The 25,634-nt window shown below is 32.7% G+C and overlaps 1 protein-coding gene across 1 annotated transcript; it reads left to right on the forward strand.

Moving 5' to 3' along the window:
• On the forward strand, nucleotides 1–25,497 carry LOC124363004 (serine/threonine-protein kinase 16-like). Its single transcript, XM_046818043.1, has 6 exons — nucleotides 1–310; nucleotides 5,146–5,380; nucleotides 7,841–8,045; nucleotides 11,133–11,287; nucleotides 12,099–12,233; nucleotides 24,152–25,497. Exons 1-6 carry the CDS (start codon nucleotides 201–203, stop codon nucleotides 24,266–24,268), a joined length of 957 nt encoding a protein of 318 aa, XP_046673999.1. The 5' UTR covers nucleotides 1–200; the 3' UTR covers nucleotides 24,269–25,497.
• Nucleotides 25,498–25,634: the final 137 nt, after the last annotated feature.

The following is a 25,634-nucleotide window of genomic DNA, read 5'->3' on the forward strand; positions in this document are numbered from 1 at the left end:
GCTTACTTCAGTTTTCAGTTCAGTCGGTTCAATTTGTCAATTAGTCATAAGGAACGATCTGTCATAGTCATTTGCTTGCACTCGTTTCGTCTGTTGGTGTCGGTGTTTAGTTGGAGATGTTAATAGTAGTATGACATGGATGGAATGTAGTAATCTAAAATTGTTAAAATTTTGATAAAGAAGAAACCTTTGTGATAGACATGAATACGATAGGACTAAGTCTTATAATGAGAATGGGATGTTTGTGCACTAAAGAAGTAATCACAATAAATTCCCAGAAATTTTATGTTGTTGAATCCTTGGGGGAAGGGTAAGTATGAATGATAAATACATGTTAGAAAGTTCATAGTCTAGTCTTAATATTTATCCTTGATGGTATTTTTTTTGGTATTTATTTACAATACCGTGACCATGAAAAATGGACTTTTTTTCATGGGTTGGGCATTTATAGCCAAGTATTATTATCACAGGTGCATATAAACTGGGGGGAAAGTATATTATTGTATTATATTGATGCCTTTCGGGCATTATTGCGTTAAAAATGGAAAATAACCAACAAAATTTTGTCGAACAACACTTGGAGGGTTAAGGATCAGGGGCATCACGTGATCTGGGATTCGACTTTTGCAAGCTCGAGTTAATTTTTTGAAGTGAAAACTTCTTTAGGCGCGTTGAGCGTTTTGGTAGAGGGTAAAATCCTCGGTTCGCGTCACCGACATGCTAATGATACTAACCTGCATGAAAAAGTCAGTCTCGCTGTGTGTTTTTTAACCGTAGACTTGGCCGCGGACTACTAACCTGCATGAAAAAGTCAGTCTCGCTGTGTTAAAACTGTCCCGGCGGAGTATGAAAACAGACTGCGAAAATCAGTGACCTTTACGGCTTTCTCTCGCGATTTAAAAGTGAAGCCAATGTCGTACAATTCTGTAAGATGCGTCAAATTAAAGCTCTTAATATTGGTTACATTTTTAAATATTAAAAAATTTTCGAAATAATTTTGATTATTGTTTACATTTTACATAGCGTTTACAATGACAAGAAAAAAGTAGTAAGCGAGGATTTTTTTTATTTTTTGGTCAGACAAAATTTGTCAGCGAGAAAGTTGTGTGAAAATAGATGAATATTCTTTTTGTAATTTATCATTTTTTTATTGGAAGTTTAGTTTAGCCTGTAGTAGCGTATGAAGTGATGAGTGAACGTTTCTGCCGGAACTGTAGTTGGCGCATTGGCTCACTGATACCGTATTAACTCAATAAATTAGTTTATTGTGCAATAAAAATACCTTTACGAAAGAACCAAGTTAATTTAACTAATTTATTAGTTTTAAAAATATTGTGGGTATAATTGTTATTGCAATTATATACTTTATCCGTAGCAATAACTGTATTATTTACAACGGTGTTCAACTCACTGTTGATCACTCGGTGTTTACTCACTTGTATTCTATGTTTAACTAACTATTAATATTGAGCAATTACAACAAGTATAATGATTGCATTGAACTTTTTTTCATTAAAATAATATTCTTTAATACTTACAGTACTTTTTTATTAAGATATTGTTAAGATAATTGTATATTAATTATTTTTCAACCACTTTGTATTTATATTTTGTTCATGATTCGTTTAACCCATCATATGTAGCCTAACTAATAAATAAAACATAAAAAATTTCATATAATTTTTGCATATAGTTTTTAATTACTCTCAACTTAATAGTTCCGTTTTCACTTCTATCGGCAGTCCCACGACTGCTACTGTTTTTTTTTTCTAAAAGAGCAAGCAGTGCGCAGCACTGCGCAGCGGGCAGGCATCGTTGACAGAATTAACGTACTTGTCAGCATCATTTCAGTAAAATTGCCAGAGATACTGTCAAAAACAGAGTTTTCAAAAAATCGTAACTCCTTTGATTTTCGTTGCCGACGAATTTTTTCTTCACTATTGTTTTCAGGAAAAATTGTAGTTTTCAGGGGAAAAAAATGAACATACCTTTCCATGGTCACGTTATTGTAAATTGATACCTTTTTTTTTAATCTTGGATTATTATGGTGTTGGAAAGAGTTTGATTATATTTATCACATGCATTGATGTCATACAAAGTAATTTATTTATATGATAGAAATAAATTAACACTGAATTCAGAATCCAGGAAATAATTTATTTTCATTTAAATTTGCAACCCCAAGCTTGAAATCTTTACACATACATCTAACGGCCTTGTCAAAGGATTCCAACCTTGAAATGTTGCTTCAGCTTAAAAAAATCTTGCTCTTAAATTTTGAAAAAAACTATTATCATCTTATTTCGGGAGACTTTAATAAGCGGCCTACACTCGTTATTCGATTGCTGTTATCGAACAATCCGATATACTATCCCACTTCGATATGTAAAAATTATATACAATAAGAGTTATAAATAACCATAACAAGGTGAATCTCGTAAATTACAATTTTAAAACATAAATTTAACAATAACATAACAAAACCAACTATGGCCTAGACTTAGATATCAAAGAAATTTTGCAATATTACAACTTGCCCACCTTGATATCTACGAGTAACCACTTTTGTGAAATGGAGGAAAGAATTCGGGTATGGTACGATAAGCGGACCCGGTTTTTTTATATCGAAATTGGCAAACAATATTACTTAATCATAACCATCGATATAATCAATCGATACTGATGAATTATTTTAAACCATTAACTTAAGTAATCTATATAAACAGCCGTAAACACTTTAAAATAATACTCGTAATGTAATATTTAAATTTTATATAAGTAACATTTGATTATTAAAAATGGCAGTCAATTTAAAAAAAAAAAACTACACAACATTGCTTTGAAAGATGATAAGACATGTTTTGGTACTTTGGGATTATACCGATCACACCCAGACATGAATCGTTATTTGACATGTTGCTTCTACTGATTACTAGATTAGCGTAGAACAATATTTCATCAATATAAAACAGGAATTGTCTTATCGCAAACCCCTCCCCATCCTCAGACAGAGGTCAAAGTCGAGCGGTCTAGTAGATAACGTGATTGCAGAGTCTCGCCGCCCGTTCAGCTGGTGCATCGCTTTGTTGTACTTCCGTGTTTTACCTCTACATTTCTCCAAACACAAAAATTCAACAAAAACAAACATTACCAAACTAAAACTAAACTCTTTATTGAAAAAACACTCAAAACTTGTTTTTATTCTTGATCACACTCCGCCAACCAAAATGCGAGTGCCTCCGGCCATCAGCCTTTGGTGCTGCCGAAGCCCGCGCTGATGTCGACGAAAGAAAAACATCCCTCGAGATAGTACCTATCAGTAAAATATCAAATTCTAGAGGGGCTGATCAGAAATATAAATTGAATTGTAATGGAAAGGCAATTATGTACCATGCAAATCATGTGATGCCGTGCGGCCTGCCGTAATCGGGATTCTCGAGAAAGACAAGATAACAGTGACAACAATACCGATCACAATACCTGGAAATGCTTGTAAGTTTGTAATTAATTAAACAGTTGTTTTTTCGTCCTATCATGTTTGTTTCTATAAATTTTTATTTTTATGTTCTTCATATTGGTGTGGTCGATATAATCCCAAAGTACCCATGTTTTTCGTGACTTCAACATGGTGGACTCGTACCGAAAAACCAATTATATGAAATTTGTGGGAAAGAAACAACTGTAACTAAGAGGAGCAAATATGGTCGTCTTTGGTTTTCCTAATTTTGGTTATAATAATTTGTTTGATCACTGTAAATATTAAATTCATATTTTAATTCAAAACATATGATTGTTATTGAGGACTATCGATACTCTTATATCGATTGATAGCGTAGGATTTGAGATGCGAATATTAGGTATCGATCATTACATTCTTCGATATAAAAAACCGGGTCCGCTTATCGTACCCTACCCAAGAATTCTCCCCATGGGTTACCAGGAGCCAAATCCTAATGTTGAAGCCACTTAAAAAGTCACTTGTGAGAAATATCTCACATATTTTCCTCATATTCATCGCTATTTTCAAAGTTTACAAATATTTGTTACTTATTGCTGTTTATTGTTAATATTAAAATTACTATAACTAATAAGTTCAAATCGTATGCAACTAAATTAAAACAATTGTAATATCGAATTATTCTTTCAGATAAAAACAATCGAACCATTCAATAATAGCGATTGAATAACGAGTGTAGGCCGCTTACTGTAAAATCTAGGCTAAGGAGGGTCATGATTGGTTATTTTTCCTTTAAAATATACCAAGGAATAAAAACTGTGTAGAAAAAAGTTTCAATTCATTTTTGAGTGACTTCAATTCTGGGATCCTATTTCTAATGAGAGAGCCTGGTTTATCTTGATTCCAGTAGGAGGTATATGGGTTATGAGTCTGTGACTGTCAGGAAAACTATCTCTAAATTTGATGTTTTATCAAGCTATGGTTGGTGTATGTAGTTAGGTGTGACACTTCATGTAAACATATGTTTCTAATGAATTGTATAAAAGCCGGTTATAGTTAAAATGTTTAATTGCTTAAAAATAGCCTTCAATGTGACAATTGAGATAAACTGATAATACAAGGAATTGCCAAACAAAATTCCAGTAAATTTGTTTCATTAGCTCCCCACAGATTTAGGCTATTGAGTAAGAAATGTGAGACTCAAGCGAACAGTAGGCTGATTTTAAAATAATTTTGTTTTGGGCATTTTTTACAAATTCTGGAGCAAAAGCACTCCCATGGTCACGTTTTCCTCATTCTTTTCCTCTTGTCACCCCAGTCCAAATCCACCCACAATCTTACTCTTGGAAAATCAGCCAATTCACTCGTGATTCTTTTGGTTTCTCCTATGAAAAGTCGGATTTCTGAAAATACTCAAGAGTACTTTTTTTTACTTGTTTGAATGGAAACTGACAATATTCTGTAAGCTAAGAAATATTGGGAGAGCCATAATACACCTTACACTTTTACAATAATGTCCAATTCAAATTTATTACAAATTTTGTGTAGTGTGATGTAACAATTATATAAAAGTTAAAAAAATTGATCATTTAGAATTTGAGCTAATTATACAGATGTAAATGATATACATATAAGTAGAGTTCATTCAAAAGTAAGGTGTTGAAAAGCAATTAACCACTTGTTATCAGAGGCTTCAGCGTGGTGTTACTTGTTGAAAATACACGAACTAGAAAGAGATATGCTGTGAAGAAGATTGTATGTCATAGCGTAGAAGATCAGAAGTTAGCCATGGAGGAGATAGCCTACCACAAGCAGTTTGACCACCCTAACATAATCAAATGTTTAGACTCCTGCTATGAAGGTACTCCTGATCCTGTGGTCAATTCCACCAGTGAGGTGTTGTTACTGCTGCCATACTATGCTGTGAGTAGCCATAATTCTAACTTTACAGTGTTGTTACTGCTTCTACAATAATATGAGTACCTAAGTATAACTCTATATGTTAGATGTTGTTACTCCTGATATTATAATATGAATGCCCACAACTATACGTGTGAGATGTTACTGCTGCAACTATACTGTGAGTATACACACCTGCACCAGTGAGGTGTTGTTATTGCTGCCATACTTTGCTGTGAGTAGCCATAATTCTAACTTTACAGTGTTGTTACTGCTTGTACAATAATATGAGTACCTATAACTCTATATGTTAGATGTTGTTACTCCTGATATTATAATATGAATACCCACAACTATATGTGTGAGATGTTACTGCTGCAACTATACTGTGAGTATACACACCTGCACCAGTGAGGTGTTGTTACTGCTGCCATACTATGCTGTGAGTAGCCATAATTCTAACTTTACAGTGTTGTTACTGCTTCTACAATAATATGAGTACCTATAACTCTATATGTTAGAAGTTGTTACTCCTGATATTATAACATGAGTACCCACAACCGTACATGTGAGATTTTACTGCTGCTACCAGGCTCGTTTTTGCCCCTGCCAGCGCCGTAGGCAGAACTAATAGTCCGATAGGAATGTGGGTGACGTACCTTATGGACCATCCACCCTCCCTTTTTTATCATTCGGTTGTATTTACAATATTTACATTATTTGTCTAAATTAGTTTTCTTTAAATTATTTTTGGTCTGTTAGAACTAATTTCCCATACACTATAGACTCATATAATAGCATTTTTTTTCTGGTTTGTCATGTTGCAAAGTCGTCAATAATGTTTTTGTAGTCTAATTTCAAAGTAATGTCATTTTTGGTTGCACATCAACAATAAACGATTAAGCTTTTTATCAACCATCGACGATCTAATTTCTGATTTTTGAAAGCTGAAAAGCTTTATTGTTCTGTGCAGTTTGTCACAAGTAGGGTTAGATATATTCTGAGGGCAACTTCCAAATTGAGGAAAGTGCTCTCTAATCGGTTTAATTTTATGTAGGTATACATTTCTTTTATCTTTGTAATGTCCAAAATCATGTATTGTGTAAAACGGTTATATTCCTGGACAAAGTCCTGGAAAGATATTTTACATCAATATCTTTCGCCTAACAGTTTAGCTTTACATGCCACCTCTTTGGAATTGTTGTCTTGCAAATTCCGGAAGATCTTAAATCTTATCTCAAGATTTATATGAGTCTCTCTTCTTTTGTCTAGTTCCACTGTAAGTTTGCCAACTATTGCAACAAATACCCCAGTGCTGAATCTCTCTCGAGGAAATGTTTGTTCAATGCTAGTGTCCTTGTTTTCGTCAGGAAATAATTTTCTTCTTTTTTTCTTTGTCATATACAGGTTCTTCTTTATCTGCAGGTTTCAAAGTTTCTATATTAAAGTTTCAACATCCTCGCTGTTGTATCTCTTTATATCCGAGGAGTAATCCTCCATGCAATCACACAGAGAGATCTACATCTCTAGCTTAACGCTACCACTTCATCATTTAAGTCTTTTTGAAAAAAATAAAGGATCATCATCCTGTAAAGAGCTTCAACAGCACTTCAAGAGGATGCTGAGACAGTGGCTGCAAGCAAGACCCTTCTACAGTGAAAAAGAATATATTAACCGTAAAAGAAGATGTTCACTATAATAAATAAATATATTTTATTATCACACTAACGCGCAATGTACTGTTCTCCAAGATCATTTCAATAAAGAATATTGTCTATTTTTTACTTTTAACTGGTATATGCTTGTTAATTGTAATAGCATATTTTAAACATTTCTTAAGATATGGTATGAATTTACTCATACGGATACAATTCTATTATCAAGTGGCAGATATTGATAAAATCATACTCCTAGTCCTGTATATGTTAGCTGTTATGTATGTTGGCATAACTCTGTTTAATGAAACTTTAGTAGATTCTCTATACAATTATATCTCATTTTAAACTTGATAAAATTTCTATTTTTCTTTACCTGCATTAGACTCAAACACACAGTGTGAAGAAAGCACATTCTTTTTTTCGTTCATATTTTCTAAGTCAATAACCTATTTATTAAAAAGTTCTGAAACATTTTCTTTGAATACTTCAAGTATTATTTTTATATAGGATCAAATGCTAGCGTAATATATAATCAGCAACAATGTTTTATTGTGTAATTAACTCATCTATTTAATGTTTGTAAATCAGAACTCAGATAAATGATTATTCTGCATTACAATTTTATTAATTCTCAATATTAAATTTATTGCTTTGTTAATTTGTATTACTATTTATTTTAACTGTACGCTTTAATAGTACTTATAATTTTGCCTTTTACAAAAGTGGTATTGGATGTGTACAGCCTACCAGGCTAATATTATTCAACGAAATAAGTCCTTGTATCTATTCAACAGAGAGCTGGAATAACAAATTTGCCTGTTTGCAGAAAGGAACGCTGGCGGGGGAGCTGGAGCGGAGACAGAGTAGACGGCAGCATCTAGAGACCACTGAAGTGCTGAGGATATTCCTGCAGGTGTGTGAGGCAGTGAGAGCCTTCCACGAGGCAGAACCCACGCCTCTTGCTCACCGGGACCTCAAGACTGCCAACATCCTCTTAGATGTGGACAATTCACCTGTCATCATGGACCTTGGTAAGTGACACATTTCAGAACATATGGGCTTTGACCCTGCAATGCAAACAATCACTTGGCTATAGATGTTAATTTATTTTTAAAAATATTTGTTAGTCTAATAACCTTTAATTAATTGCCGTGTAATACTACAGGCTACAATTTTGTTTGTTGAAGATAAAATTTAAACTTCAAGCCCAGCTTAAGATAGGAGGACGACACTCCTAAGTTCCAAACTTTGTTTGGGTAATTGTATTTTGTTTTCATTGTAAATGCTAAATGTATTGAATGTTATGAAAATTGTTTTCATATGGTATCAAAAATAGTACAGTAATCTGCTAAATAATGGGTAAAGTACCATAGAAACTGACTAGGATTCAATTGGCATATATACTGATGATTTATGCTTGCTGAATTTACCCAAAACAATGTAATACATAAGTGATATCATTCATACTGACTGTAACATGCTTATGGCGCATTCATCACTCCTGTCCTGAAGAGATTAATATTAAAGTTTAGTGAATGCTGTATACTGGTTGAGAAAGATTACAGAGTAATCAAAAATGTCTAATCATGTGAAAAAATGTACACTTTATGTGTTTTTTTCAATCAGTGGACCCCAGAAGGTAGTTTTCAAGGTAAGCCTACTGATTTTCCTATAAATTAGTAACAATAATATAAAAGTTTGGTTTTTATTTTGTCTCTTAAATTTTGGAGTGGTTTGTAATTATGAATTTTTTGTAAAAAACTAGACAGTGTATCCACATACAGTATGTACCCAACAAGTGAGTACATGCATTCATTATTAACTAATCAAGTCTAATGATTTCTGTATGATGTACTGTAAACTGTAACGAGATCATCTCATTGCTCATTAGAATCATTTTCTGTAGCACTCAAGAGATTTAACCCTTTGGATGCCAAGCAAATTTCAAGATTCGTCTTGAGTAATGCCATGCATGTGAGCTGTGGGTGTTTCCTGAGTGCCAGTGGTAAATGGCCTATAACAGCCAAGTGTGCCAAGCACAAAACAGCTATTTTGTTATGTTAGACTAAAAATTGTATAACTCCTATCCTAATACTGATAAATGGACAATTTTTGTTTTGTTTTGTAGGTTATGAAATATACTGTTATGTAATAACAAAGTTTTACGATAATATCCAAAAATATAAATAAGTAAACTAAAAAAAAATTAATAAAAAAAATTTTATTTATTTTTTTTTTTAATTAGAAAACTTATATTATTTTACTATTTATGTAAACATATGTTACATTTTACATTAGTATGTATAATTATGAACCAATATAGAAAATTTCAGAAAGAAATATTGAGAAATAAAAGTTTTATAAGATTTTTAATAAAACTTTTCATTTGGACTAAAATGCTAAAATATTGACAATGTAATGTAAGGGCATGTTATTGTAAGGACTTTTCTAAACAAAACTATATTATTAAACTAGCATTGAGATGGTTGAAAAACATTGGTTAGGACCCTAATGCATGTTCACAAAAAATAAAATCATGACAAATAGCCTATTTATAAAAAGTCCAATCTTCAATCACTCACTATTTTTTAGTGCCTATAGTCTATAGCATAGGCCTATTGAAAAATGTTACTAAGTCTATAAAAAACTATGAAAAGAAATTTCTCTATATAAAATATATACATTGTTACATAAACGTTCAGTCTATTTACACTCGTGGCGGGGGAGACAGTCAAGGTGGCAACCCCGGGTGCACTTGACACATACTGTCCTGGACCGTTATATATATATATATATCCTGTCCGACAAATTATATATTAATTTGTTAAGTAACTCTTCCCCTTTCGTTTGATGTATCTGTTATGAACATTCGCTTACTATTTGATTTAAAACAATAATATAATCGCAAAGCCGAAAATATCGGCCCGCGGCACACTTCGGTTAAACGTAATGGGCCGAAAACATCGGCTCTCGGCACACTTCGGTTAAACGTAACGGGCCGAAAATATCGGCTTTCGGCACGCTTTGGTTAAATATAGTGAGCCGATAATATCGGCCCTTGGCACCCAAAGGGTTAATAGTGCGTATGCTGTACATGTGCAGACCAAGATAAAAACATTATAGTCTCTGATAGTTAAGCTTGATTTAAATTGTCAGATAACATATGTAATAAACTGATAAAATAAAGTATCGAAGGACCTGACAGAACGTAATGAAAGAGTTATTACATAGATGGATTAACAGATCGACGGACTGCCATTTAACCTTTTGACCCTAGAACCAATAAGGTTCTTCCTTGGACCAAGATAAATCAATGTACCAATTTCCTAGCACCTTTTTATCACATCTAAGAGCCCTTTTATGCATGCGTTTTCGTACGGACGTTAAAAAAACGGACCATAAATTTTGTAATGTGCGTTTCAGTTTTATATTGTGCGTCTTGAATTTTCTGTCGTGCGTATGCAAAAGATTGATGGTGGGGGTAGCAGTGCTACCACAATAATATTATTATTTTATAGAGATTTAAGGTGGCAATAATTAATAAAATTACTTGGAGTGGGGAACGCGCGTTTGACGTGCGTCTGCATAAATGCGGCCATATACTACCGTGTACTTTGAGCAAACGTCCGTCCCTGCGTTTGACGTCCGTTTCTAAAACACTGCGACATGTTTTAGAAACGAACGTCAAACGCAAGAGCTGTAAAAACGGACGACAGTGCATAAAGTCGCTCATATGGTCCAATGTATTTAAAAACATGCGTTTTTTTATCGTCCGTACAAAAACGCATGCATAAAAGGGCTCTAAGGTTGTCAAGAGTTATCACACATAAAGACGCACAAACGAACAGACTACTCTTTTAACTTGTGACACTAAAACCAGTATGGTTTTTTTTGGACTAGGAAAGACCTATGTTGCACGTCTCTAGATCTTTCTATCTAGGATTATCACACAGAAGGACAGACAACAACATGATTTTAAGAAGGTCCTGTTGGATCCTTAATAACAGTTGCAAATTTGTAAAAGTATAAGTTTTTTCTAGCTTGCCTTAATAAAATTTCTAGAAACTTTCTTAGACAGAGATTGAGATTAAGTGATCTAAAAGAATGATATCTTGCAGGCTCAGTTGCCCCAGCGGGAGTTAAGGTTGCAGGAGGCAGCGAAGCGCAGCAGCTGCAGGACTTGGCTAGCGAACGTTGTTCCATGCCTTACAGAGCACCAGAACTGTTTCATGTAGAAAGCTACTGTATGATAGATCAGCGCACGGATATTTGGGTGAGTCTAGTTTATATAGAGCACAGTAGTGTGGATATATTGCAGATTTCATAGAAAGGGTTGAAAGTAATGCAGTGCTGTCCAGGAGCAGGAGGCAGCTGCTGTGTATTCAGACTCGACTTTGAATTATTTGATGGTGGTATTGCTGAAAATTCCCAACATTGGTTCTATTGGATGTTCAATATTTATTTGTCCCTAGTGGCAAATATTATTTAATAGAGCTGAAATCCTGTAAGATCCTTCTCAAGATATTGATTTAAATGAATAAATATTCAACTTCTACTAAACCGTCACTTCTCTTTGTTATTTCAAAAGATAAAGCAGGTGTTTCCCACCAGTCGGTCGTTACCAGCTTTTTGTCAGTTTGTCATATATACTTGTGCCTGCATCTACCTCTAATTTTCAGTTTTTACTAAAATCATTTTAATAGGCTGACTTGAAACAATATCCATATACGATGTGCTACTACAAATGTGGCCTGTTGCAGTCGCTGGGCTATGTCCTGTATGCCATGTGCTACTGCAAGTGTGGTCTATTACGGTCGTTGGGCTGTGTCCTGGTAGCCATGTACTAATACAAGTGTGGTTTGTTATAGTCGCTGGGCTGTGTCCTGTATGCCATGTGCTACTGCAAGTGTGGTCTATTACGGTCGTTGGGCTGTGTCCTGGTAGCCATGTACTAATACAAGTGTGGTTTGTTATAGTCGCTGGGCTGTGTCCTGTATGCCATGTCGTACTGCAAGTGTGGTCTATTACAGTCATTGGGCTGTGTCCTGTTAGCCATGTGCTAATACAAGAGTGGTTTGTTACAGTCGCTGGGCTGTGTCCTATATGCCATGTGTTACTACAAATCTCCTTTTGATGCAGTCTATGAGCGAGGAGACTCTGTAGCCCTGGCTGTTATCAGTGCCAATGTCACATTCCCGGAAATTACTCCTTACCCTGAGGTAATCTTCAGCACACATTTCGTTACTGAATATATAATTTAACCTTTTAAGGTGATATCTATTTTATTTTGCTATTGTTACTCTTTAAGTCAATTTGAGACAGTGTTACTTAGGTCTTGTGATTAAGGTTATTTTTAATTATTAATCTATATCTTGTATATGTCTTTTATATATATATATATATATATATATATATATATATATATAGTTTTTATTCTGCTCGTCTTGCTTCCCAATATTATAAAATTTCTAAAATCGGTATCATAGAATTCTGCAATCAGGATAATCAAATCATTTATTGTCAAGATGTAATGTACATACATATAACAACGTCAAATAATTAGGCTAAAATAGTCTATTCTAAATTTTCTCTTAATACGTTATAAAAATCATTGACACTGTACAGGCAAGATTTGAGTAACAATTTTTTTACACAGTTCTTAAAATTAGTTCTACTTAATTCTTTTATATCTGAAGGCAATGCATTGTACAGTTTAATTCCTTGATACTTAAAACTGGATTGGGTGCTTGAAATATTAAATTTTGTTATTACTAGGTTATTTCTATTACGTGTATAGTAACTATGGATATTACTATGATTAGAGAGGTAGTTAAAATTATCTTTTACACACAGGAGCACATTTAATATATAATGACAGAGTAAAAACAATGTGTATATTTGCATTATAAATTAAATATCAACATACAATTTTATTTTAACTATGTTTTATTTTAACTCTAATGTATCTGTATGTCTCCATAAAATGTAAATTGTATCAATATGCTCACAGGGTTCAAATATTTCTTAAACAAAAAATATTTATTAAATTTCGTAACATTGAATGTAGCTTAGTAACATGTTGAGTTAGGAAATAAGTAATGCAGTTTTAATTATTCATAAATCATCTCTATACTTATTTAATTTAAGAATTTTATCATGCCAATTGTTTAAAACAATTGTCGTAGACTATTGTATCTCATGTCTGCTTGTACGCTATTGCGTGTTTGAGGACAAAACACAGCTTGCATAAGTAGGCTCAAGGCCAGTAAGATGATGTAGGTTAAAGAAATGTAACTTTTTAACAATTAGATTTGGAATATACCCTCTAGGTATTATAAATACCACTTCCTTCCATATCTCCCAACTATTTTTTACATTTCTTTAGGTATTGATATCGAACCACACCAATCATCTCTTGAGAGTAAATCATTTATTTTGACATAATTCATATTTTTAGGTTTCATCTTGAATCTGTCATTATTGAACTACAAATATATCTTAACATAGTTTTCATGCTATTTTACTTTTTTATGCTAAATACACTACCACAAACATTTATCTTTTTTGTTCTTGACATAAGTATTTCACAACAGAATTAAAAATTGTTTATTGTGTATGATTACTTGTGAGATGTTTTCTATCAAAATTTATTAATTAAACAAATTGTAATAATTGAAATGTATCTTTTTTCCTTGTAGTATTATTTTCTTGTTTTACTACTATTTTCACCCATGAACTCCTATCAAAGAAATGTCTTGTGTTTTTGAATGATAAGTTTAGGAATTTAAAAGTGATATTAACAAATGATTTTAATATAAATATAATCAACTTTTCAATTGAAACAGAACATTTTTTAAATTTGCTTCGCTCATTTGATTTATTTTGTTTAAACCAGACAGAGACTAGAGAAAAGGCATGTCTAGATAATATTATTACTAATCTTGACAAGAATATTGTAGAATGCGAGGTGGTAGAACCAAACCTTTCAGACCATGCTGGTGTCTTTGCTACTTTTCATGAACAGGGACAAGAAGACAACCAGACAAGCTCTTTGATACTTGTCAGAAATATAAGGCCGCAATCAATTATGAATTTAAGAGAAATGTTATCTCAAAAAAACTGGCTACAATTAATTTCATTTTAAAACATTGAACAAGCATTTGAGCACTTTTATTATTTACTGACAACCTCTTTGGAAGAAAACTGTAAAATGAGAGAACTGAATAGTAAAAAGCATAAAACGTCAAATAGAAAATGGTTCACATCAGAGTTAAACAAATTTAGGGATCTGGTAATGATACTGTATGAACGATTCAAACAAAGTAAAGGTTCGGCCAATGAAAATGTATGTAGAAATATATATAAAGAATATAAAAAAAGTATAAACAAAAAGTAGATGAAGAGAAAAGAAAGTTTAACGAAAACTATATAAAAAATTCAAGTAATAGATGCAAGGCAGCTTGAAATATAATTAGGTCTGAGTCCAACAATAAAAAAGAATATTCTGATATTAATATAAAAGCCAATGATTTTAATGAGTACTTTGTAGGCTCTGTTGCAACACTGACTCAAGGAATGTCAAGTGATGAAGCAGATTATTATTTAAACAAATACTTAATGAATTGTAATAGAGAGATTAGACCTTTTACCTGGAAGAGAATTACCGAAGGCAATATATTAAAATGTGTTTCAGCACTGAGTACATCAAAGAGTGAGGATTTCTATGGATTTTCTAACAAAATAGTAAAAGAAATAATCAATCTAATTATTGAACCACTCCTTCTACTTTTTAACAGAATTTTGGATGAAGGAATTTTTCCCCAAAGCTTAAAAATAACAAAAATTGTTCCAGTGTATAAAAAGGGTGAAAAATGTAACCCCTGAAGTTACCGGCCGATTTCTCTTATTCCTATTTTTAGTAAAATATTTGAATGGTGCATCAAAGAGCAACTAAATGATTATTTTTATGAAAACGAGTACATTTGCAAAGAACAATTTGGATTTATAAAAGGTCTTAACACAATCAAGGCTCTAGAAAATATTGTAGAAAAGGTATTAGAAAACTTTGAAAATAAACTAATCTCCTCTGCTACCTTGATTGACTTAACAAAAGCATTCGATTGTATTTCACATATCCTACTCATTGATAAATTACAAAACTATGGAATTAAAAATAAAGAAATCAATTTAATAAAATCATATTTAAGTGGAAGAAAACAAATGGTAACAATAAATAATGAAAAATCAGATTTTAAAATTACAGAGAAAGGAGTTCCACAAGGATCAGTATTAGGACCTTTCCTTTTTATAGTTGCTATGAACGATTTATCATTTAACATGCCAAGTCCAACTGTATTATATGCGGATGATACAACACTTTTAAACTGTGAACTTTAGATAATTTGATAACTAAACAAAATAATTCTATGGGTATGGCTCTGGAATGGTTTAAATCAAATGGATTGATGGTAAATAATAGTAAAACTGAAAAAATAATTTTCTCTCTGAATTGGGAAGTAGTTCAAAGTAGTAAGCCTGTTAAATTACTTGGCATTCATCTGGACAGCAGGTTAAGTTGGAGCTCACATATTAATAGTATCTGTAAAAAGTTATCTAGGGTTATCTACCTGTTAAGAAAACTAAAACATTTTGTTAACTTGTCCATGTTGATTACAGCCTACTATGCCTTTTTTAATTCTCATCTCTGTATGGAATTACACTTTGGGGTAATAGCAGTCATGCAGATAGAATTTTTATTTGGCAAAAGAAAGCTCTAAGGACAATTAAATCTATACCAGAAAGAGAGTCATGTTTGCCCATTTTTAAAGAACTTCAAATAATTACATTTCCTAGTATGTATATTTATTCTTGTTTAGTTAGTGTTATGGAAAATTTGTACCATTTTAAATTTAGGCAAGATATTCATACCCTCAATACAAGGAATAACTACTTACTTAATCAAGTTTCAGTAAGGTTAAAAAAATCAAAAAGTAGCCACATCTTCATGAAGATTAAATTATTTAATAAACTACCTCAGAAAGCTTTTAGTGTAGAAATGAATAGATTTAAGTTAGTGTTAGGTAAATGGTTAAAAATGAATGCTTTCTACTCTGTTGACGAATATTTAACATGTGATATTAATACCCTGATTTTTTAATTATTTTATAATTTTTATTTACTATTTATACTTAGTTTGTATGTGTCATGTTTATTTATTAAGTTTTAGTTATGAATTTTAATTAATTATTTATTTATGCTTTTAAATATACTATTGTTTTAGGGTAAACGGTTAAATATTGCTGCTATGACTTTGTCTATTGCATGTAAATTGCTTAATGACAATAAAATATCTTGAATCTTGAATCTTGAAAGTTATCAGTAACATGTGCACTTAAATGGTCTGAAGAAAATTAGTTTAAAAGTCATAAAGAGGTACTTATCATTGTTTACTGTAGTTGATAAGATATATTTTAAATCAGCATTTGTATTAAAAACACTATGGCCTGAGGCTTTTATACGGAATTTTATTTAAAAAAAGTAATATAAAGGAAAGTTTATTTGTGAATATAGTTTTATTTTATTATAAACAATTATAGTATTATTATTAAGTTATATTTATTCAAACTACTGTAAATTCTTGTTGTCTATTCATAAAATGTATGAATAAAATTGTTTTCTTGAGCTTTAATCTTCTTGTCTTTAGACATTAGTGAGACTTCAAAATAAAAATTATCCACCAGCCTTTACATATTTAACAGTATAATGCCAGAGATGGTGCGATGTTAGGTCTTGTTACAATGAGTGAAGTAAATAAAAAGAATTTGGTAGTGCTTGAATACTTTTCAGTTATATTTAGGTTTGGCATGAATCATAGTAGTAACTACCCCTTTAGTTGTACCTAATATGTTCGTGTTGGCCTTGGTTTCAATTTAAATTTTAAGGAAAGAAGGAGCAGCTGCTTATTAATCTAGTTACAAATTAAAATGTTTAAAACTTTGGTCAGACAGATGCAAGACACACTAATGCATTTTTCTTGGTATCTAACAGATTTAACCATTTCTATGTTCTTGTAAGTGAAAGGGGAACAAATTTATCACAGTAAAAATAGGTGTGAATATCTATAACGAAAATATTTATCCAGCCCAGTAAAATTTAACTCCACCGTAGTTAGGGATAAGGCTACGTCTCTCTAACCGAGAGGTCACAGGTTCGATTCCCAGAGAGGTAAATAAATATTTGTAAGGAAAAAAGGACTTAAAAAGGAGTTGAAGTGGTAAGTTCTAGCGTAATGTTTGTTGTTTTGCGTTTTCGTGGTTGCTGAACACTTATTTGATGTTTTCAAACAAAAGTTATGTCTTCAAATACAGTAGAGTCCCGCCAATCCGAACTAATTGGGACCGAACCTTGTTCGGATTGACGGAAATTCGGACTAGGCGGATTTTTGTTAAATAGTACCATTTATCAACTTTCAAGTGCAATTTACGTGGTTTTTAAAACAATTAAATGCATACAATAATCAAAATGCAATAAACAATAGTAAGTACGTATTAAACGTAATAATAATATTACAGCTTCCTGTCTTTGTACGGTAACATCGCGTGGTCGAAACTGAGTGCCATTGTTTGTGCGTAATGAATCTAGTAGAAGCCACCTGTCTGTGGTGGGCGGGGCGAGTTGGTCGGTGACCTTGAAACAGTGTGGCGCGCAAACTACTATTGGGACTGCCACTACCTCACCCTATCCCCTCCACCACCCACCCCGGTGACGAGTGGCGAGACGACAGTTTAGTGCAATCTTCCATACGCGCAACACGTGCTCTTACTGTGTATTCTGTAGTTTTGTGGTTTGCAGTTTTGTTTGTTCTTTGCTCTGCTCTGTGCGTATATCCGATATCATTATGGCTAGTAAACGTAAACACAACTCGTGTACGTTAAAAGAAAAACTCGAAGTTCTCAAAAGACTAGACAATGGTGAAAGTGCTACTCAACTTTCAATTGAATTTGGTGTCGGTAAAGCGACGATCAGTGACTGGAAAAAGAAGCGGGGCAAAAATCGAAACAATTTTGCTCTGTTACAAGTGAAAACACTCTAGAAAAACGTCAAACTACTACTGTGTCATCGTATGACAAACTCGATGAAGCACTTTACTTGTGGTTTTCTCAAGAGAGACAAAAAGGCATTCCCATTACCGGCCCTCTTATTAAAGAAAAGGCGCTTCTACTAAAATCCTTATGGGAGGCGATCCGTCATTTTCGGCTAGTTGCGGTTTTTTTAGATCGGTGGGAAAAAAAAGGCACGGTATCAGGCAACTGGACTGTAACTGGCGAAAAGATGTCTGCAGACAGCAAACGCAGCCGCAGAGTATCTTCAGGAGTTCAAAGAAATTACATCCTCCTACTCACCCCAGCAAGTGTACAACGCTGATGAAACGGGGCTAAATGTCAAAGCGTTGCCAACAAAGAGCCTAGCTTCAAGAGAAGAAAAAGTTCCGCTCCAGGATTTAAAATGGATAAGCAACGACTAACCGTATTAGCATGCAGCAACGCTTCCGCCACCAATAAGATACCTTTGATGGTTATCGGTAAAATCCAAAAAACCTCGATGTTTTAAAAACATGAATATGAACGCTCTGCCGGTTTACTATAAAAACCAAAAGAAAGCTTGGATGGATCGTGCTTTGTTTCAAGAAATGGTTTGAGAAACAATTTGTGCCCAACGTGAGAGCCTACAATGAAGAAAATGGACTGCCTGATAGAGCGTTGTTACTCATAGATAACTCTCCGTCCCATCCGGATGACTTAGAGCTGGTTATTGGTGATATAAAGCCATTTTTCTACCACCGAACGTTACTTCGATCATACAACCAATGGACCAAGGAGTTCTACAAGCGTTGAAGCAAAATTAATCGGAAAAAGCTGCTCCGAAGCCTGCTTGAGGAAAATGAAGACCTCACAATTCTCCAAAAGCTTAAGAAAATCACGATCAAAGATGTAATTTTCTGGGTGGCAGAGGCTTGGGAGAAACACAAGCGTAGGAGCTCTGCAGAAATCTTGGAAAAATCTTTGGCCTGATCTGCAGTTTGTTGAAGAGGTTGTTCCACCGGTAAAATGAATGCGAACTTCTTCCTCTTGTAAAAAAAATACCGGGATGCGAAAATGTAGAGAAGGAGTGTGTTGAATGAGTGGACGGCTGTAGATGACAAAGGCTTCGAGGAGTACACAGACGAAGACATCGTGGCACAGGTGCAAGGAGTCCCAGCTGATGACTCATGTAGCAGTGAGGATGAGGGAGACGCCCAAACTACCGATATTGTTTCCACACAGCGCAGCTGCAAGTGCCTTTGACCTCGCTCTACGCTACGTCGAGCAACATGCCGCTGCTACTCCCAATGACGTAATGTTCATTCGGCGTTGGCGAAACAATTGCATCGTCCAGTCGTTTTAGTGTGTTGCGTCAAAAGAAAGATCACTGACTTTAGGTCTTAAGAAAGTGTTGGGTTTTGCAGTGTTTTGTTTTACGTTTTTATCCCTTATTGTGTCCATGTTAAAGTACAAATTATTTGCTAAGCCTTGCGTAGGGGTTTGTACATTTATAAATACAGTACAGTACAGTACTATGTTTCATTTATTAACAGTATAAATTCCGTACAATGTATGTATCATCTAACGTTTCAAATGTAATTTCAGTTTCTATATGTCAGTAAGTAAATGCTTTGAGAAATAAAACTTACGTTTTACTATAATAACTGGTTTTTAATTTATTTTCCTGCCTTTTTAGCAATTTTATATTTTCTCCTAGCCGTGTTCGGATTAGGCGGATTTTCGGATTGGCGGGGTTCGGATCGGCGGGACTCTACTGTATAAAATATTTTTTAATACACTAAAAACCGTAATTAGGTCCAGTTTTTAGCTTATTACTTTGCATATTAGAATTTAGCCGAAACAGGACCCTTTAGTAAAATAAATAGCATAAAACTTTCTACAATATTTATGTCTTTAAATTAATTGTTGTAAGACCTATATTAACAATAGACGCATTGAATATAAGAAAATAAGTGTAAAATCAAAACCTGCAATTTATTCAGCAAATTGTTTCAATTAGTATTCATTTAGGCGTATGTTGTACATACATTAAATGTGCAAAATTTGTTTTTTTGCGTGTCCCTCTAGCAGGTGTTGTGTAGGCCTACAGTTATGTGATGGGGAGGGGGTCACCACGGCAAGTAGGTCGTGAAGACTCTACGTGTTGTTCCGTTGACTCACGTGTCTCACTGCTACTTTAGTCAGTACTCACTTGTATTTGTTCCCATCACCGTATTTCTGTTGTAGTGCAGTGTCATTGTTTGTGTAGTAATGTAATATGATGGTGCTGTCATGATGTGTAGAGTGATAAGTGTTTTATTTGTGACGAAGGTTATTGTAATGGTGCAGTATCATGGACAATAGAAATGTCTTGTGAGTAGTGTAAGAAGAGAAATGATAGAAAGAGACCTGCTTTGGCGGGGAGAAATGAATTTGTTTTCATGACAAGTTGGCAGACAAGATACACCAATGAATGTATGATAACTTCTTACATAAAAAGCTGCTAAAATAAGCACTTTTTGAACAGTTTCCTCGTCTTTTTAATCCTAAGATTTTAAACCCTACATATTGTCACAACATAAAAAACAAAACCTGGAACTCTCAAGTCTACAAAACAGATGTAGGTACTTTTGTCTTTTATTAACAATCCAAGGTTCAAACTTACTTATTCGCAATGTAACATTTTCAGCTTCTTGTATATGTCAGTTGAGTAAAAAACATAACTAATTCAGTACAGGCAAACTTTTCCTTACACCTAGAATACATTTTGTTAGAGTCTGCATTCCAGTTCAAACACTTAGAACCAGTTGAAGGATAGCATTTTTTTTTAATTGCTAAAAGTGCCATTGCTAGCCCGATAAGTGGCCATGCACATGTTACAAGAATTTTGTAAATAATGTTAACACGAATAAAATACTTTCATGGCACGTAATTTGTACTAATTTTGAAGTTGTGTGTAACTTTAAGGGCTTCAAGGAAAATTTCATCTACACGTTTAGTTTTCATCTTTATTGTCAAAAGTCATAGTAATTACTAAAAACACAGATAAAAACCAATATTAATAACTTACAACTTAACTTCTGCTGTTTACTAAGTATTTCTATTAAGTCACTACACTCTAAGAGATCTGCCACAGTCAACTTGTTAGCTAATGTTGTTTTATAATACTGAAGTTTAAACATTTTCCAAATATAGTAATTAAAATTCAATAATGTACAAATGTATTTAAATTTAAGTAAGAAAACATGAACTTTTATTTAGAACAAAAAGTAAACTGAATAGGACAGACACAACAACCATATTCTATTAACCAAAATGTAAAAACAATTTTATACTGTAAATGTAGGTAGACTACAATGACAAGTGCATTGACCATTTCGAAATAAACCATTTTCAAACCAATTTAGATAAAATGTGAGAACACAAAAGCTAAATATATGTTACAATACAAATTATATGGACATTTGTATATTATTATCTGAAATATAATATAGAGCAAAAGATATGTCATGATCACTTAAGGTAATTTTTGTCATTACTGCTACATAATCTTTGAAATTGTACTTCCAGTTTTGTCTAGAAAATGATGAATCTTTCCTATGTTGTTATATAGATACAAAACTACAAATTTATTAAACAGTCATTTGGTTGTTATTTGATTGAAACCAACCAATTACACAGTGTGATAATTGCACTGGGAGGGTTAATATAATGCTATTTTGAAGTCAGCAAGAGGCAGGAAAACAATTTTTCTAGATTGGCGATAGAATTAGTTCTTCCATTCCCAGGCTCTAAAAGACATTTTTTTCTTAACTAATATCAGATATAGTAATTGACTGAATACAGTGTAATATATTTTATAATAAAATTATGTATACAATAAAATTGGGCTTAAAATATTAACATTTCTATTATTAATTATAACACTTGAAAATGATTATTCACCACTTTGAATATGGTAAATGTTCCTCCTTTACTCTTGAACTGAAGACTCATAGTCGTAGAAAGAAATGTGCAACAAAGTGATGGACGACATTTTGCATAACATTCACTTAAACCTTTTAATATGACCTGTAAATGTCTTTGCACAGGAGGTGTACCAAGGGCACACACGTGTATTTATGAAGGTGTATTTGAAAACTTTCTTTAAGTCATAATTAAGTCATCTTAAATAATTACTTTTTTAACATTCCATTGAAAAAATGTGCACTCTGAGATTAGTTTGTTTTATTTGCAGAAGATGGCTTACTAACTATAAAAAAAGAGTTTCTGAAACTTTTGAATCATACTGTCTGTGCTCCTAGCAAATAAGTTGTAGTTGAATAACTTTCTGTTTATAAAATGTATCCAAATATCAACTTGACTAAGGAAATTTTTAATTTAATAATGTAATTCTGATAATCCAGAAATATGGATAACTGCATTCTGGATAATCACATCCCTACTGTATTATGATAAAGCAAGTTTACATGACAAAAAATTAAGTTACAGTTAGACTGAAGAAATAACAATTACTTTTTTCGACTTCAAATTGAAATTGTATCTAGCCCAATTGGAGAAATGAAACTACAACTACAGTGGCAGCTTCTACTATGTTTATTCACGTCAAACTAAGTGATACATTTTTATTGGTTAAATTAATACTAAAAATTTGTCAGTTCAGTTTTGTGCTATAACCCAAGATGTAACCCGCATATTAGAGATTTTATTTTGTTATTAGTAAATAACACAATATATTGTAATACTGTGGGCCAGATTAGAACTAATACTTAGAATCAAAACGTATGAACGTTGGTAGAATCAGAGGTTGATTCACCTCAAATATATTTATTGCAAGATCTAGACACTGTTTTGTTGGGTCAGTTCTACTTCAATTTGCTTCATTATAATTATATATTTCAAATATTACGTATAGTTTATTAACAATATTAAATATTGTGTTAAAATATCAGTACTACATATACAGAGTGTCCCATGAAGAGGTTTAAACGTTTGATTTTATATTACTACCCCAGTTATGCACAGAACATTTTTAAACTCTACACAATTAATAAAGTAGGTTTTAAATATATTCTGTGAAAATTAAAGCTCCTTAACAATTGTAGAAACTAAATGGAGACATTGAAAATGTTACCATTTTACTTCCTATAAAAATTCATTTCTTGAATTACCTGATTTGATTTGATTACAATGACTGGGAATAGGTATGAACAGGTTTTAAATGAACAAGACTTGTCTCATTTTACGGTTTCAGAAATGGATCAAGCAATCTTCCAACAAGATGGTGCTCCTTTTTATTTAGAAAATCCTGTCAAGCGATTACTCTTATGGCCGTTGGAAGTGATTTTTTAGATTGGCCACCCCGATCTCCAGATTTAACTGTGTGTGATTTCTTTCTATGAGGTTACTTAAAGGAACAAGTTTACACTCGTAGCTTTAATAATGATGAGAAATTAAAACAATCAATTGAAAAGGAACTTCTCAGGATACCGCAGAATTTCTTTGTAAGAGCTTACCATTCATTTCATTTGTTAAGCGTTGTTATCAGTGTGTTGCTGTGGATGGATTACAGTACGAATAATTGTGGACTGTATTGTAGGATTTTTAATAGACTATGTTCTAATTTTCTGATTGAAATGCTTTATTTCTCTAGAATATGACAATGAATAATTTTACAAAACCAAAAATACTGTTTTTTTTTTACTGCTATTAAAGTGTAATTTTTTTAAATGCCACCATTTTGTTTCAATAATTGCTGGAGACCTGAAATGCTTACAGAATATTTTAAAAACCTATTTAATGAATTGTGTAGAGTTTAAAAATGTTCGGTGCATAAATGGGCAAGTAATATAAATTCAAATGTTCAAACCTCTTTGTGGAACACTCGGTATACTATATACTGGTAAGGGACAGTATAACAATATCTATGGTAACTAGTTAGACTAAAAGTTTTCACCAAAAACTGATTTTTCTGGAACTGTTCCTTACTATTAAAAATCTCCTTTTCTACTGTAATATCTTATTATTGTTGTTATATTTACTTGAAATGATTATAGGAGATGCACCAGCTGATATCTCTAATGCTCAAAGTGAACCCAATGGAGCGGCCGTACATCTACACTGTGATAGAGAAGACGCAGGACTTGCTGACCAAGTACAGAGCGACAGCCTAGGGCCTGACCAAGGACCTGGATGAGATTATTTCTTTTAGATAATTATTTATAGCAATTCATTAGTTAGGGAGTTTGGTGAACATTATTTTTGTCAGTTGAGTCTTGAAATGTAAATAAAGTTAACACTCAAAGCTGGTGACCATTGGTAGGTGGATAGATCAGTGTGAAAGTCTAAATGTGTTCAGGCTATTACCTGAGATAGGAGTACGCTAGACTATTACATGAGATAGGAGTACGCTAGACCATGTATCGCAAAACAGACTAGCTTAGACTGTTGAGTTTGTCCTAACCAGATGGTAGTCATCCTATCTTCGAATTCAATCTTGTAAAATGAAGATTCGTGCAAAATTTCAAATCTATAGATCAATTTGTTGTCAAGGTATTCTACCAACAGACAAACGTGAAATTGGTCGAGTGATAAGGCTGATTAAGTAATAATACTTAGTCAACATTATAAATTTTCCACTCATAATACTGATGATGAACCTGCACTAATTTCAATTGCATCTAATTTATCTTCAATTTTTCTTCATTTTCAAATAATTTTAATGCTTTTAGTATTAATTTTAGTGTAAATAAAATATAAAGGTTGCTTACAATATTTGTGTTAAAAGTATTATAAAATTTTTTATTAAAATAAATAAAAAGGTACTTAATTACAAGTCTTTTTACATACTTGTTAAAAGACTTACTAGTCATATTTGAATAATTACCAATAAAATGGTAAAACAAAATGGCTGTTCCAATTTTTTTAGTTGTGTGTGTGTTATTTATCTTTAAGTGAACGCTCAATTTTTAAAACTAAAATTTTAAAATCTTTTAGCAGAATTCATTGTTTAATTTACAGGTAATTTTGTAAAACAGTATATAAATCAAATAGTTAAACAATTTAATTTGTGTAAGTGGCAACATCCTAATGTAATATAAAATTGTAACTCACTTGCCAGTCAAATATGCTATACACTAATACACTCTGGCCTTTACTTTTTATGAATCAGTTTTTCAGATTTGGCTGTTTCTGCTGTACACGTAATGTTTACATAATATATATTTATATATAATTAAAAGTTGTTATAACTGAAATAACCAGAATTGGGTCACCAGCTTGAGTTAATATGTGTATAGCATTGAAGGTAAGATGAGTCGAGTTCTGAGTGGTTGTTCCTGTGATAATATTATACAACAAAACTATTTAATTGGATTTAAAAACATAATGTTGTATACTATGATAAATTTGTTGATATCTCTAAAACTTTGTCATTACGAAACAATCTTGTCCTATCAAACGTACACTTTCAATGTGTGAGTAATGAATATGTCTAATAAAACCATTCAACTTATACTTTAGAGTTTTGAGATCTATGGA

Source organism: Homalodisca vitripennis, chromosome 5 (assembly GCF_021130785.1).
Source record: "Homalodisca vitripennis isolate AUS2020 chromosome 5, UT_GWSS_2.1, whole genome shotgun sequence".
NCBI lineage: Eukaryota > Metazoa > Arthropoda > Insecta > Hemiptera > Cicadellidae > Homalodisca > Homalodisca vitripennis.

Bases quoted from the DNA above. Each gene is read 5' to 3' on its own strand.
- LOC124363004 (XM_046818043.1), top strand. From the start codon at position 201: ATGAATACGATAGGACTAAGTCTTATAATGAGAATGGGATGTTTGTGC. The intron at 311-5,145 runs GTAAGTATGAAT...ACTTGTTATCAG, and splicing joins GTTGAATCCTTGGGGGAAGG to AGGCTTCAGCGTGGTGTTAC. The intron at 12,234-24,151 runs GTAATCTTCAGC...AAATGATTATAG, and splicing joins AAATTACTCCTTACCCTGAG to GAGATGCACCAGCTGATATC.